A 15977-nucleotide genomic window follows, 5' to 3' on the forward strand; every position below is an offset into this window, starting at 1 on the left:
TTCTTCATTAATGTACTATATTAAGAGGATATATAATATATCATTTGACATTCAGTGGATAAGAAGATGCTGTTATTTGCTTTTTGGTTGAGTTGTTGCATTTTTAACATTTCCCCCATTTCCGTTCTCAATTTCAATATCATAATTATTAATGGATCAATAATAATGGACTAAAGTAAAACAAACAATGATCTTCCTATTAAGATCAGAGAACCTAGATCATGTAGAAACAATAGCTTTACTAGCCTTTACAAGCTCTTTGGTTGGGTTGTTGCCTCTTTGACACATTCCACATTTCCATTCTCAATTTTATTTGACATTTGATTCAACAAGTCATTATATCATTGTATATGTACAGGCTAGAAAAATATTATGAAATATGTACCAATAATTTTACTTGCAAGCTTTAATACATGTATATTTTTGTTTATTAACTGGCTTCATGTATAGTACCAAAACCTGCATCCATTCAATAATAATCATATAATAAGAGTGCTGGAAAGGAAAAAAAAATACTTAAACAAGCCTTGCTTCATTCATGTAAATTGTTCACATAACAAACAAAATATGTGAATATTTCTTACATTCAGTTTAAAAATAAATTATTTGAGTTATTTCCCCTGATACATGTGTAACAACTTAGAATCAGTAATGAAACTTTGGCCTCTGTTGACAATGTTTTCTCCGAGTAATAAGCTGCCTTATCACCCTCTAAGCTATGTGCTATTTATATAATATCAAACAAATGAATATCTATTTCAGGGACACTTTGAATACAGTCACAACATAAGATGCAATGAAAGCTAAGACATTTTTTGATGCAGATAAACCGAGTGAGAAGCTAAATATAACTAATGGCACATTGCCAGGTATAAATGAGGAGGCATCAGATGGAGAAGGGGACAATACTGGTTTCTTAACAGCTGTTAGTTCGGCAGTCAAATTTAGGAAACTGCGAAAGAGGCATTTAAAGAACAACCCATCGATTAGAAGATTTGAGCGACGCTATACTGAATTAGGTTGGTTTTACTAAATTATTTTAAGGTGGTACCTTAAACACTACAGGGAGATACCTCTGTAAAATCAGCTATACGTTTTAATTACATTGTGTTGTTCAGGAAATATTTAGCTTCTCAATGATCAAAATAAGTGTTTGTCAAAATGCTATATAACCAGTGTAATTTTTCTGATAAAACGGTTGGTTCAAATGTTTTGAAATTTTTATATATTTGTCAAAGGATCAAAGTAAATACTTTTTCAAAATTTTAGTAAAAATGAAATTTGAAGGGGAAGGTAAGATCAGGTTATTTTTAAACTTATGAATTTGAAAATCAAAAAGGATTATATTTTTATCTATCAAATATATCCTTCAGATAATGATAATCAGATATTATTGCAATTTTGAGGGTCAAGTAATTTAGTTTCTGTTGAGCATGTTAAGTGAAGATGATGCCTGGTAGAAAATGACAAATAAACAGCATTTTTTGTTAAGGTTAACTTTTTTCATCAATAATTGGGAAATTTAAGAACTTTTATCACCAAAACAAACATATTATTTGCTTGCTAATATTCAATTCAGTTTAAATTTCAGATATATCTACAAACATGTACATAGTACTTAAAAAGTTGTTAGATATTTGAATATCATTTTTAAAGTCAATATTTATACTTCAAAGATAATGCCTTTTTTAATGGACTGTTGAATGGTCAAGGTTACAGTGAAAATAGACTAAACCAAGAGCTAAAAAGGAGATTCTTTTTTTATAATTCATTAGATTATATTACATGAAATTAGAACTGTTTTATATTTCAAATTATATACATTATTATATTAAGTTTAAAAAATCCTGCAAACTATACTTTATACATGTGAGCTTAATGGGATTGAAAGCTCAGGAGGGATGATTTAAAAAAAAAAAAGAAGAGGGACGAAAGATAACAGAGGAACAGTCAAACTCATAAATCAAAAATAGACTCTCATGAAATCTCATATTGGTCTTAGTTTTGGGGTGTAAATGCCAATGCTCTGTACATAAAATAAGCTTTAAAAAAACATTCTTTTTTACTTCTAAACATGTCCATGACGTTAAATTTATATTAATCAACTTGAAACAGTTTTTAATATTTTTCTTTATTTGAATTTTTGGATAAGTAATTTTTAAATTATAATTCATTGAAATTTGGCTGGAGGATGTCATTTTTTTCTGTAGGACAAAAACATATAAACCATTTTTGTAAACTTGATGATGAGAAATAATATCATTTTGAACTTTGGTGGATAAATGATAAATTTTATTTTACTATTGTGTTTCATTGCAGGCAATTATACCACATCTCCTTATTTATTTAAGATCATAAGTTCATGATCATTCAAATACATCATCAATAATTCTCCATCAAATACAAACAAATCAAATGATATATTGTGTATTGGACAATATAAGATATTCTACAAATCATTATGATTATTATGACACAAATTACTAAAATAAATAGTGTATTGAACTTCATTAAGATTTTATATAAATCATTGTTGACGCAAATTGGTATTCTATAGATTTTTAATGCCGATTGTATATGATTCTGAATTATTGAGATTAGAATTTAGAAACCTGTCCATAGGATTGATTATAATCATGATCATGATAATGGAGAAGGTTAAATTGGGTTCACTTATATATTAATATGCATTTTGATATACATGCATTATGATTATTCAAATCTTTTTATTTCTTCCTTTTGTAAATTTTTGTCATTTTTCTCTTTTCTCATTTTTGGGCTCATTTATTTGTGAGCTTGTGTCCTTATTCTTTGTTGCCCAAACCCCATGTTGGCCTCTCATTGTTTACTACATGTACTTATAGTCAATTTTGAAGAATATGGAAGAATGTACAAGTTCGTATTCACATACATTTGAAAAAGGTTTGATATTTTCTTATTGTTTATTTTAAAAAGTTTTAATTTTGTTTTTAATTCATGTAATTGATAAAAAAACTTTGTTGTGATGTGATGTGATGTACTTTTTGAACAATTTATCAGTTTATGAAAATAATGTTTTTATATTAATAATTCAATTAATTGATGTACTGTTAATTTAGAAATTGTTGCAATGTTTTTGTTATTGTGAAAATTGCAACAGGGGTATAATTGCAAGAATTTAAACTCAGCATTTTGATTTATTCCAGATGAATTAAACAGAATTTTTCTCATTATTGCTAAAATTAAAATTGTGTGTTAGTCTAAAATGACAAAATCACAATAATAGATACACACAATAATTTCTGAATTTAAATTATTTGCATAAGATATGTTTGCCTGATATTGAGGATATGACTTAATGTATGCAGATGTTTGGCCATTGAAATTGCAATTAATTATTTGAATTATTTAAATCTCATGCACTCTGAATTTTGTAAATTTTACAGATAAATGAAAAGCCAATGCAAAAGGATTATTTTATTTGAACATTTCATTATTTAAGCAAAACCTGAACAGAAACGTATTTGACTACGTTCTACTTTATGATAACAAATGATTATTTTTGCTTATGAAGCAATCTTTTTTATATTTCTATAGGACCTCTACTGAAGCTAGAACAGATACATATTGACTACATTCTACTTTATGATAACAAAAGATTACCTTTGCTTATGAAGCAATCTTTTTTATATTTCTATAGGACCTCCACTGAAACTAGAACAGATACATATTGACTACGTTCTACTTTATGATAACAAAAGATTACCTTTGCTTATGAAGCAATCTTTTTTATATTTCTATAGGACCTCTACTGAAGCCTAAACAGATACATATTGACTACGTTCTACTTTATGATAACAAATGATTACCTTTGCTTATGAAGCAATCTTTTTTATATTTCTATAGGACCTCTACTGAAGCTAGAACAGATACATATTGTCTACGTTCTACTTTATGATAACAAATGATTACCTTTGCTCATGAAGCAATCCTTATAGCTGACTATGGGCTTTGTTTATTGTTGAAGGCAGAACAGTGACCTATAGCTTAGTTGTTAATTTCAATGTCATTTGGTCTCTTGTGGTGAGTTGTCTCATTGGCAATCATACCACATCTTCTTACTTACTGATATCTTTTATTTTTGTAGGAACTCTTTTGAAGCCTGAACAGATACATATCAACTACATTCTACTTTATGATAAAAAACGAATACCTTTGCTAATATTTTTTTTATTCTATATAGGACCTCTACTGAAGCCTGAACAGAAACGTATTGACTATATTCTGATTTATGATACATTTCTGGAGGTTAACATGGTTAAAGAGTCCAAGAGAGAAAGATTTAAAAATGCCATGAAATTGGAAGGATTTCTACTTCAAGAAGAAAAAATAAGAAACAATGTATTTATCAAGATTCACTGTCCATTTAAAAGGTTGTGTGCTGAAGCAGAAATGGTCAAACTGGAAATGCCAATTAAAGATGTAAGCTAAATAGATAATATATAGGTTGATTTTCTTGACACATTTTATAATATTCCTAAAATGAAGAATGGAAATTAGGAATGTGTTAAAGAGACAACAACCCGATAAAAGAGCAGAACACAGTCAAAGGCTACCAATGGGTCTTCAACACAGTAAGAAAATCCAGCACACAGAGCCCCACTAATGTGTTCTAGTTCAGTAATAATGGAAGTCATACTAAACTAAAAAAACATATACATGATATTGATGAATTATAATAAAAATCACACAAGACTGAAAAGGCTTCTGACTTGGGGCAGGCACAAACTTGTGGTGGGTGGGGTTAAACATGTTTTTTTGTGTTCTCAATCCTCCCTCTATACCTCTAGCCAATGTAATGACTAATGTAGAAAAAGCAAACACACAGCAATACGTACAGTCACAGTAAAACTCAGTTCAAAAGAAGTCAAGAGTCCCATGTCAGAAAGGTAACAAATTAAAGCTTTATTTATTGATAAAAATAAATTACTTTTACATATTGTGACTTGGATGGAGAGTTGTTACATTGACACTCATAGCACATCTTCTTATATCTGTAAACTGACAATGGTAGCATAACTTTTAGGCCGGGATAAGAAAGCGTTCAAAGAAGATAAAATGTATCTATAAGGTCATTAAAAAGGAGGAGGCGGAAAAAAATAACAAACAAATTGATGTCACAGAGAAAGAGGCTGCTGAAGTAGGAATAATTGATTTTTTGATAATGACAAGCTGTTTTACTTTGATTTAACAATGCATGACTGTGTTATTTGACATTTTTTGGTAATTGTGTTTTAATTATGTGTGGCTATATTATTTGGATTGAATAGTTGTGTTATTGTATTCTATAAACTTAACAAATATGGCTGTATTATTTCATGTTTTGTTTAGATTTATAGGTTGCTGGGACAATTTAAAATAGGGTTTTAAGTGTGTTTGAAAGTTTTATTGGTTCAGTCTAGTGTTGACAATGGATTAAGATACATTTTTAACCGACCTGGCAAAAATGTATTTGTGATGTGACCTAATGTTTTCATTTCTGGTGGATATGTAATTTATTTTTTAAAAAACTTCAGATTTTTAGTGGTCCTTTGTCAAAACTTGCTATTCAGGACCCAGGAATTTCAACATCTGTGGTTCTGTGAAAAATATTTACAATCATTATACTATGTCATTGGTATTCGAATGGAAATTAATTACTCAGTGTCCAGTGGCATAATGATATTTGAAGACAATAATATACATGTGTACATCTCTTAGATTAAAAAAAGGTTTGTTTCTATTTCTTCTTTTTCAGTGTGACAAAAAGGAACCAAATTTAGGATGTTTTGGTCGATTTTTAGAGAAACATTTTGAAACAGATAATGAAGGTTTGTCAGAAATTATTTTTTTGTTATTGAGACTCTGAGAATTTGTAAATTAGTCCAAATGTCTTTCAGTTTTGCATTCATGCACATTTCTTGAAATCCTCAGGATAATGAAAATTATTTGCAGACCTCTTGTATAGTGCAATGCTGTTCAGCAACATTTTGGTAATGTTTTGAGTGACTGTCAGAAAGAATTTGCATTTTATTTTCATTTCAAAATTTTACCATTTAGCACCAAAAGTTCAGAGGACAAAATCAAGATTTAACTGCAGGTTACCCTAAAATAAATTTAATACCCATGCAAGAAAGTTTGAAGAAATTGGTTGCCATTTGGTCATACACTTACTTCAAATTGTGGATCTGTTGAAAATCAGAAATCCAAGATGGCCATCATTTGAGAGCTTTATGTGTAATACATATATTATAAAGTCATTTTATATTCAGGACAATTTCCAGCAGGTATGGTATGACTTAGAGTTTGTTTGTACCTTAAAAGTGAAATTCAGTCACTATAACCCATAATCATTACACAATTAGTTCAAGGATTGAGAACATTTTACTTTCCATGGAAGATTATTTTCAAGCATGCATTTGGCAAATTCTTTATTCAAGCTTTAAACATGTTAAAGGATATAGGTATCAAAAATTACAGGTTAAATTCTAGAAAATAAGTACCAATGAATAAAAATGAATTTACAGTTGAAACAAAGAAAATCAATAAACTTAAGTTTGACTTATAGATGGCTGTATTTTCTTTTTAATAATGAATTAGCTGTAATACTTTGATTATGGATACAGTGCAAATACTTCTGTATTTTATGAAAAAAAATGGGATTTACCTACATCAAAAACACTCAGAGGAAATGATGACTACATGTTCAGTCTGAAACACTTGAAGTTTACTTTAAGCAACATTTAAAAATATAAATTAACTTTCCTAATAAATGTTGTTGATATACAAGAATATGTTTCCTTATTTTCAAAACTTCTTATTTGAGTTATAAAAGGTTACTAGTAATACATATGAATTTAAAGAATTGTTAATGTCTGTAACTGTATTAATTCTGTATAGATCTGATATGAAATACACATTTATTGTGAATGAAAGCACATTCAGTTGATTTCTTCTCTCATGCCAGTTCTAATGCTATATTTCACAATTTCATATCCTTTCCAACAATAGTTTATACCTATACCTATACCATGTGTTCATGATTTAAAGTTTTTATGCCCCACCTACGATAGTAGAGGGGCATTATGTTTTCTGGTCTCTTCCTCCGTTCATTCATTCATCTGTGCGTCCGTTCGCCCAACTTCAGGTTAAAGTTTTTGGTCAAGGTAGTTTTTTGATGAAACTGAAGTCCAATCAACTTGAAACTTAGTTCACTTGTTGCTTATCATATGATCTTTCTAATTTTAAAGCCAAATTATACTTTTTACCCCAATTTCACGGTCCACTGTAAAATAGAAAATGAAAGTGGGAGTTTCAGGTTAAAGTTTTTGGTCAAGGTAGTTTTTTATGAAGCTGAAGTCCAATCAACTTGAAACTTAGTACACTTGTTGCTTAAGTTATGATATAATCTTTTTAATTTTAAAGCCAAATTAAACTTTTGACCCCAATTACACGGTCCACTGAACATAGAAAATGAAAGTGGGAGTTTCAGGTTAAAGTTTTTGGTCAAGGAAGTTTTTGGTGAAGCTGAAGTCCAATCAACTTGAAACTTAGTACACTTGTTGCTTATGATATAATCTTTTAATTTTAAAGCCAAATTAGACTTTTGACCCCAATTACACGGTCCACTGAACACAGAAAATGAAAGTGGGAGTTTCAGTTTAAAGTTTTTGGTCAAGGTAGTTTTTGATGAAGTTTAAGATGAACAACTTGAAACTTAGTACACATGTTCCCTATATGGTATGATCTTTCTAATTTTAATTCGAAATTAGTTTTTTTACCCAATTTCACGGTCCATTGAACATGGAAAATGATAGTGAGAGTGGGGCATCTGTGTACTTAGGACACATTCTTGTTTTTTACTGTAAATAAAACTGCACCCCTGCCTTTTGTGCAGTCCACTTGCATTAATTTTGTTATTAATAGAGTGTTTTTTATAATGTCTTTATAAAGGAATATTTAGGGTTGCAAAGGATTTACAAATTACATAATATGTATGTTTTTTTGTATCTAAAACTCATGCAAAATATTATATCTTATATGTATTATTAGCAATTTTCAGTATAAATTGATTGATCGATTAATTGAGGTTTAAAGCCACTTTCCATACTATTGTGCTATTTAGTGGTGGTAAATTTTTTTTTATGTTGGACGAAGCTGGAGTGCCCAAAGAGAATGACCAACCTTCAGTATGAAAGCTGACAATCCTGGTCAATTAAGATAAAGTCTGGATACTTGCATGTCATATGCAGGATCCAAATCATAATGTAGGCTTTATAATCCTGGTATCTTTGATAACTATTTACACCACTGGGTTGATGCCACTGCTGGTGAATGTGTTGTCCCAGAGGGTATCACCAGCCCAGAAGTCAACACTTTGGTGTTGACATGAATATCAATAATTAATGTGTTCTTTTATGAATTTCAAGTTAACAAAACATTGAATTCTTCGAAAAACTAAGGATTTTCTTATCCCAGGCATAGATTACATTAGCTGTATTTTTGGAATTTTGGATCTTCAGTGCTCTTCAACTTTACTTGTTTGACTTTATAAATATTTCAATATGAGCGTCACTGATGAGTCTTATGAAACGCGTGTCTGGTGTACTAAATTATAATCCTTGTACCTTTGATAACTATTTACAGGCTAGTGATACAGTAGTATGACTACTTAGACCACTCAGTCACCCAAGTATAAAGGAAATACAATACATAAATACCTCATCAAATCTATTTGTACTTGTTCATGGTGTAAAAAGCATTAATTTCAATAGATTTATTTAGATAATTTTTGCGCTTGTTTTTGCGGGAATTAAATTTCTATCTGTTCCTAAGTCCTGCCCTAATACGTTATATTCCAAAACAACATTCATCTTTTTTAGCAGACTAGTTTTCATTCATGTTAAATGCCATATGAGTTGTTACAAATTATGAGTCAACAATCCAACAAGATAGTAGAATTACCATCAATTATTTCAAAAAGAACAACCATTTTATGCTGTTCTTTATTGTGACAATTTTTAAAATTATAAAGAAATTTTTACTGGTTTTTTTTTCAGTTTATTTTGTCAGTGCCCCTTTTGTTATGGACAAAATCCAGTTATATGAAGGCTATGAAGATCCAACAAACTTCTTCAGATCTAGTGTGAGATCTATGTTGGTAAGTCAACTGTCCTTTTTCTTTTTCGATTTATGCTGATATGCAACTATGTAACAGCAACTAAATGACAAGGGAAAACTTAAAGACCTACAAAGATCAACCAGCTCACCAAAAGTGAACGATTGATCACACTTGTCGAAACAATATGTCATGCTTACAATGAGAAGCCAACAAATAGTTCCAAAAACTTTGTTATGAATAACAACTGAATAACAGAAATAAAAAATTTTAAAATTAGGATGTAAAAAAAAAGGTTCAATGTCTACAAAACATAACTCAGAATACTAAATTTTGAGTAACACCCAACATCTAAATATTCAAGTGCACTTAGTTTCTTTGTAAGAATGAGCAAGTTTTTCTACACATCAAGTAATTTCGATCATTTGTTTGTGTCATGTGAAAAAAAACCCAATGTTATTAACCTTGTGTTCTAATTTCGATTGATTTTATGAACAGGTCCATCATATTTTGATAAATTTGGACATAAGAGACAAAAGTGACAAGGAAAGGAAAGTCCTACAGATAAGAGGTAAAATATAATCTATATTTAATGTACATGTTAACACTATAACTGACAGTCAATACTTTTTTTCAAAATAAGACTGCTTCAAAGAAAAAAATACTAATGAAGTATAGTTTTAAAACAGAGTGATGTGCAATTAATAGTTTAACACATTTTTATTGTGAATAAAATAAAACCTTTCCCTAGAATCAGCCGGTGTTTACTTGTCTCTAAATCTTTGCAAAATACTGTCCAGTAGACTTTTATTATATTACTAACTTTTGACTCCCAACAATGCAATTTTTGGACTGGTTACTTTCTCTGCAGTAGGATATCCTGGTACTCTGTCAAACATGAGGAAGAAAAAGAAGTAGAACAAACATTTATGATATGATCCATGCAATTTGTGAAGAATGTTCCTCCAAAAATTTAACAATTATTAGCCTGACTTTAGTTCTTTAAGTTGCTCCTACTTGATTCAATATCAGGATGTCCTACATCACAGATGGTTACACCTGTTCAAATTTAAAATTCAGAGTCCTGATTCTAGAGAAAGGGTCCTTACTAACAAACATTTACTTCAGTCAAATACTGAGGAAAAAATTATCTATTTAAATTTTTTTTAAATTTTTTTTTCTGTCTTCCTCATTTGAAAAGTAGTTCTAAAATTTTGAATTGAAATGGCAATATAACATTAAAGATAGATCAGCACCTTTTATAGACTCTTTCACAGCTAACACAACCTTCATAATAATTTGATGACAATAAGAACTGAAGAAAAACTTTGCTTGTACTAACGTAAGAATGTTTTCTTGATAACATTAGAATATTTTTTATCATCCTCAGTTGCACAATTACAGTGGTTTTTAGCAATTGTGTGATACCAAATTAGAAAATCTTACTCAGAACCTAAGAATGTATTTATTAAAAATTGTTCACCATGCACAAACATATCAGTGGCTTTTAAGTTATTTCGTATATTTAACTTACATTTTGTACTGGATGGTTTAAAGAAAAAAAATCAGTTATATTAAGCTAATACTGAAAGAATGATACACAGACAAAAGGCTTAACAGTCTTAAAATTTTTATTCATCTTTTTTACTTTTGGTTGTTCAGAAAAAGAGGAAAGTCCTAAAAATTCCAGCATATTGTCCTTCACACTGCCTTGTTTTAAACCTGAGGAACTTAGTGAGGATGACATTGAGGGTGATATTCATTTGACTGCCCTTGGTAAGAATAGGATGGCGGTAGATTATCTGTTGGTACGCTTAGCTAGAATAATTCTTCAGTTACAATAAAATATTCTAACCTTTGCACTATGTATTTATTAGGAGCTCTAGTTCCTTGATTTTTGTTCTCTTCGAGGACAATTTGTCCATCATCTAAGCTAGAATAATTCTTCTGTTAGAACGAATTCTCTCTAATCTTTCCACTCTGAATGTATCAGGAGCTCTTCTTTGAATATTGGTCTATTCCAAAGTAATCTGTTAGTCGTCTTAGTTAGGATATTTCTTACATTTCATACAACAAAAACTCTCTGATCTTTCCACTCAGAATGTATCAGGAGCTCTACTTAGAATGTTGGTTTATTCTAAAGCAATCTGTCCATCTTTTTAGCTAGAATTTTCTTCATTTAATACAACAAGTACTCTCTGATCCACTATCCACTCTGAATGTATTAGGAGCTCATCTTTGAATTTTTTCTCTTCCAAAGCAATCTGTTACATGAAGATGTCTTAGCTAGTTAGAACGAACAATTTCTGATATTTTGATTATGACTAGTATGAGCTATCTTTCTGTGACTTATTTCTATACCAGTACATTTAGCATGCAGTCTGTTCCGTTCTGTTTAACATGGAGATCAACTGAAAGAAGCAGAAGATACATGTATTTGATTCATTTAGAATTTAGTATTTACAAAAAATATATTTTTCATCCCTTCATGGAAATCAGTATCCTAAAAAATTAATGAATTCACAGTAATCAGGATTTCTTGTTTAATCATCAGAAAACAGTGCACATTACAAGAGTTTACGTCAAGTTATTATAGATAACGATGATGAGAATTCTGATTTGAGAATCTTGGGTAAGAAAAGCACATGTCATCCTTGCATATTACATAGTATTATAGTCTTTCTAAAGTATCTTTTTTAATTTACAGTGTATATATTATTTACTGTAAATATAGCAGTCCAGTATTTAGAAGATGGCAAAGCATATTTTGCATTATGCCCCACCTACAATAGTAAAGGGTCATTGTGTTTTTTGGTCGTTCTTCTGTTGTTCGTTCTTCCGTTGTTGGATCTTCTGTGGGTCCATTCGTCCCGCTTCATGTTTAAGTTTTTGGTCAAGGTAGTTTTTGATGAAGATGAAGTCCAATCAACTTTTAACTTAGTTCACATGTTCCCTATGATATGATCTTTCTAATTTAAATGCCAAAATAAAGTATTGACCCCAATTTCATGGTTCACTGAACATGTAAAATGATAGTGCGAGCTATGCATCCATGTACTGTGGACACATTCTTGTTTATGCCAATAATAATTCTATTTTTGATATTTAGGCCACACCAATTTAATTTCTTGTTCTACGGATTTTTGGACTCAAAAAATTGGGGCGATCGAGCGATTTGAAAATTTTAATAAAAAAATATTTAATTTGCAAATTTTTGAGGCGAAGCTTAAAAAGTAAAGGCGAGCGATTATAATGTTTTTTGTAAACATAAAACAGTAGGTTTTGACTATATTAAAACTTGATTTATCACAAGTTTGTACCTTGACATTTCTTTAATTTATGAAATATTTTTTCCCTGTTCATCAAGAAATAATTGAATAATTAAATCTGGTCTATGTTTTTGTGACTGACAATGAGAAAATTCTCCATCCAAGTCATAATCAGGTTCAGAACAACCCCTTAATGTTATGAATATCCCTTTTATGAGGGGTCAAAATAATTTATAATATATTTTTTTTGTAAAAACACTTTAAGTACAAAAGGGCTTATATTTTCCCAAAGAACTATAATATTAGGTATTTAATGGTCAAAACATGTCCAAGAATTTTGTAATATTCCTGGACTTTAACCATGTTAACACATTTACTTTAACAGTTTAATATTATTCAAAATAAGTGGACCCTCCCTCTTTTAGAAAAGTTGTTTAAAATATAATGTATTTCTCCTCTTTTTGAGTAAAAAATTCTAAGTTGTCAAAAGGTTTTGTATAGTAGCACTGTACAAATCCCTAGTTTTTCTATTTTCTTTTCTACAACTGGTAAACATGGTAAAATTACTCCTTCAAGGCCCTTGTCTGAGGGAGGGTTGGTCCCAACTTGATAATAACAAACATAGGTCAAAGTACGGCCTTTTACACAGAGCACAGACCAACCAGCAAATTATAAGGCACCACAACTTAGTATTGTTCACGATCTAAATTATATTTCCAAACGGGAAAATACCAATGAACCACATTACCGGTAATTAACAAACGATAACTGCTGAACGACAGGTCCCTGAATCAACCATGACGGGTGCACTAACCTGCAGCGGGTATGACCGTAACCATACATTATAATTGCAGTTGAAGGCAAATCCTTCAGAAGTTCTTTGTACTTTATTTTAACAACGAACATATTTTTATAGGGAATATAAGTTAGGGGGAAAGAAACCAACGTTTTGTTCTGTACTGGTATTTCTATTTATATCGGAGCACTCTCGCTTGGAATAAATTGGTTTCATGCTGAAACAAATATTCTTGCAGATATTTACAGTGTTGTGGGGTGCTGATAGGTTTAAAATCATTATATAAAGGCTAGACTGTGATTTTTAAAAAACAAATGTTGAGATCTTTATATAATATTTACAAAAAAAACGGTGCGGGAAATGGACATGATTTCATTTCCGGATGCGTTCTTTGTACTTTATTTTAACAACGAACATATTTTTATAGGGAATATAAGTTAGGGGGAAAGAAACCAACGTTTTGTTCTGTACTGGTATTTCTATTTATATCGGAGCACTCTCGCTTGGAATAAATTGGTTTCATGCTGAAACAAATATTCTTGCAGATATTTACAGTGTTGTGGGGTGCTGATAGGTTTAAAATCGTTATATAAAGGCTAGACTGTGATTTTTAAAAAACAAATGTTGAGATCTTTATATAATATTTACAAAAAAAACGGTGCGGGAAATGGACATGATTTCATTTCCGGATGCGGGAAGCGGGAATATAATAAAAATAAAAAAAATCTGTTTTAAAAAAAATAGGTGCGGGCGGGTCCGTCGAACAAGGAATCAAATAGGTGTGGCCTTATATGTTGTCTTTAGGTGTTGGATTAGATATATTTATACCAATTGTCATTAATATCATTTCAATAATACAAGTTTGTTTGATTGCGATAATAAAGTTTACATGTAATGAGCAGATATTACTCTTTTTTACCCTCAAATGAACTATTGCCCTTTTTAGGTTTACTAGCTAGAGATTAGACAGACCTCACTATTGTATCAAACAATTTTTTTCTCAATTGCAAAAGTCAGTTTTATTTTGTAGACAGTAAAATTCTGAATTGTGGCAAATTAAGAATTACATGAATTACATGTTTTACATTTTTTTTCTTTTTACTGTTGCAGATTTTTCATTTACAGTACCATCTTTTCTTATTCACTTATATGAATTATCAAAAGAAGGTGATACAATACATTGTAAATCTGTGGGTGACAAGTTTGCTTTGTTATTATGTGTAACTTTGAAAAATTTATTTAATTGTTTGTATCTGAAAGACATTTCTTGGCAGTGAAGCAGATGTTTTTTCAAATACCATAACTGTTTTTGTATAGACGTTGCTTTTTTTTTCTACTTTTTCAAACCTGAATTAGGACATGTGCAGGTAAAAATGTATGAAAGATACCAGTATAAAAAAAGAAGATTTGATGTGATTACCAATGAAACAACTCTCTACAGCAAATTTTTTCTACATCAGGCTCATCAGTGGCACTCAAATCAACATAGATGAAAGGATTAATGAAATTGAATAGCATATAACATAAAAATTACAAAAAGTTGTGACAAATACAGTATATTATATTTATGGAAGATAACTATTAGAAAAATAAATGGGGAGTGTGTCTATGGGATACAGATGATGCCCCTACATGCATATAACCTCCAAATTCATACTTGATCTGAGTTTTGTGGTAATAAGCATACTTGAAAGGTTTTATAATATTTGGTTAAGGCAAACTTTAGTTAGAGAACATAATTAAAAAAATCAGGAATTTTTCCATTTTTAAAGAGGCATAATTCTTGAAGGGTAAAAGTGACGTCAACCAATTCAAAATAAAGAAACTGATTGCACAAATGTCCTGATGAAATTATATTACATGCTTTAGAGGGGCACTAGCTACAAGATATATAAAAAAATCTAGTTTATTATTTTATTGGCTGTCATTAATGAAATGCAAAAAGTGAAATAATAATTCGCTTTTAGAAGCCAGTATGGCTCAATTTTGTCAAAATAAGCTAAAAAACATTGATAATGAATTATTAACTTGCAAGTGAATAATTTGACCTCATTGAATCCATATTCATGTGAACTTCAATTTAACCCCTTAGCTTGAGCTAGATAACAGGTGAATTGTATGTGTAAAGTTTTTAAGGAAAATAATGTCAACATTGAAAACGAAACAAAGGTAAATCATTTGTTTGAAGGATTCAATCCACCAAAAAATAATTCTTTTAAGGTAAAAACAATGATAAACATTTATTTTTCATCTATAATATGAAATTAAATAGACCTAGAAAAATCCAACAGCAGGAGTTCGCTTAATCTATTTATATCTATATTTATGTTTACATCGCTTATGTGGTCATCAGATGACTTTAGAGGTACTCTCGATAGTTAATTATAGATAGGGTCTAGACTTAAATACACACGAAGCTACACATTTTCATGTTCATGCCCTTTTCATTATTTATTTGAAAGTCTTATAATAGTATGGATAAATGTTTTATTTTATCATAAATCAAATATGAGAATTTGAATTTGACAGCTAGTGCTCCTTTAAAGGCAGATAATTAAAAAAGAGCATCTAGCTTTATATGTTTTTTTCTCTAGAAAGATTTAGAATGGGTTTTGTGGACAACAACTTACAAGGAAAGATATAGAATTTATTAGCTTGTTTTTTATCAGCTTTTTCTTACCATTGTGACTTTGTCAGTGTTTTTAATAATTATTGTAAACTGATAAAACTAATTAGCATCATATTTATCAAGAGTTCAACTGATATACTCTAGGAT

The 15977-nt window shown here is 30.0% G+C and overlaps 1 protein-coding gene across 4 annotated transcripts in view; it reads left to right on the forward strand.

Moving 5' to 3' along the window:
• LOC134697222 (anoctamin-3-like) overlaps positions 1–15977 on the forward strand; it is a 58692-nt gene that overhangs the window by 6169 nt on the left and 36546 nt on the right. For all 4 annotated transcript variants that reach the window (XM_063559350.1, XM_063559351.1, XM_063559352.1 and 1 more), the window contains exons 2-6: positions 763–1019; positions 4223–4461; positions 5777–5849; positions 9078–9178; positions 9635–9707. In XM_063559350.1, coding sequence (XP_063415420.1) covers positions 797–1019; positions 4223–4461; positions 5777–5849; positions 9078–9178; positions 9635–9707 — 709 coding nt within the window. In that variant the 5' untranslated portion in view covers positions 763–796. The remainder of the gene's footprint in view (positions 1–762; positions 1020–4222; positions 4462–5776; positions 5850–9077; positions 9179–9634; positions 9708–15977) is intronic.

This window comes from Mytilus trossulus, chromosome 14, assembly GCF_036588685.1.
Source record: "Mytilus trossulus isolate FHL-02 chromosome 14, PNRI_Mtr1.1.1.hap1, whole genome shotgun sequence".
In the NCBI taxonomy this organism is placed as follows: domain Eukaryota; kingdom Metazoa; phylum Mollusca; class Bivalvia; order Mytilida; family Mytilidae; genus Mytilus; species Mytilus trossulus.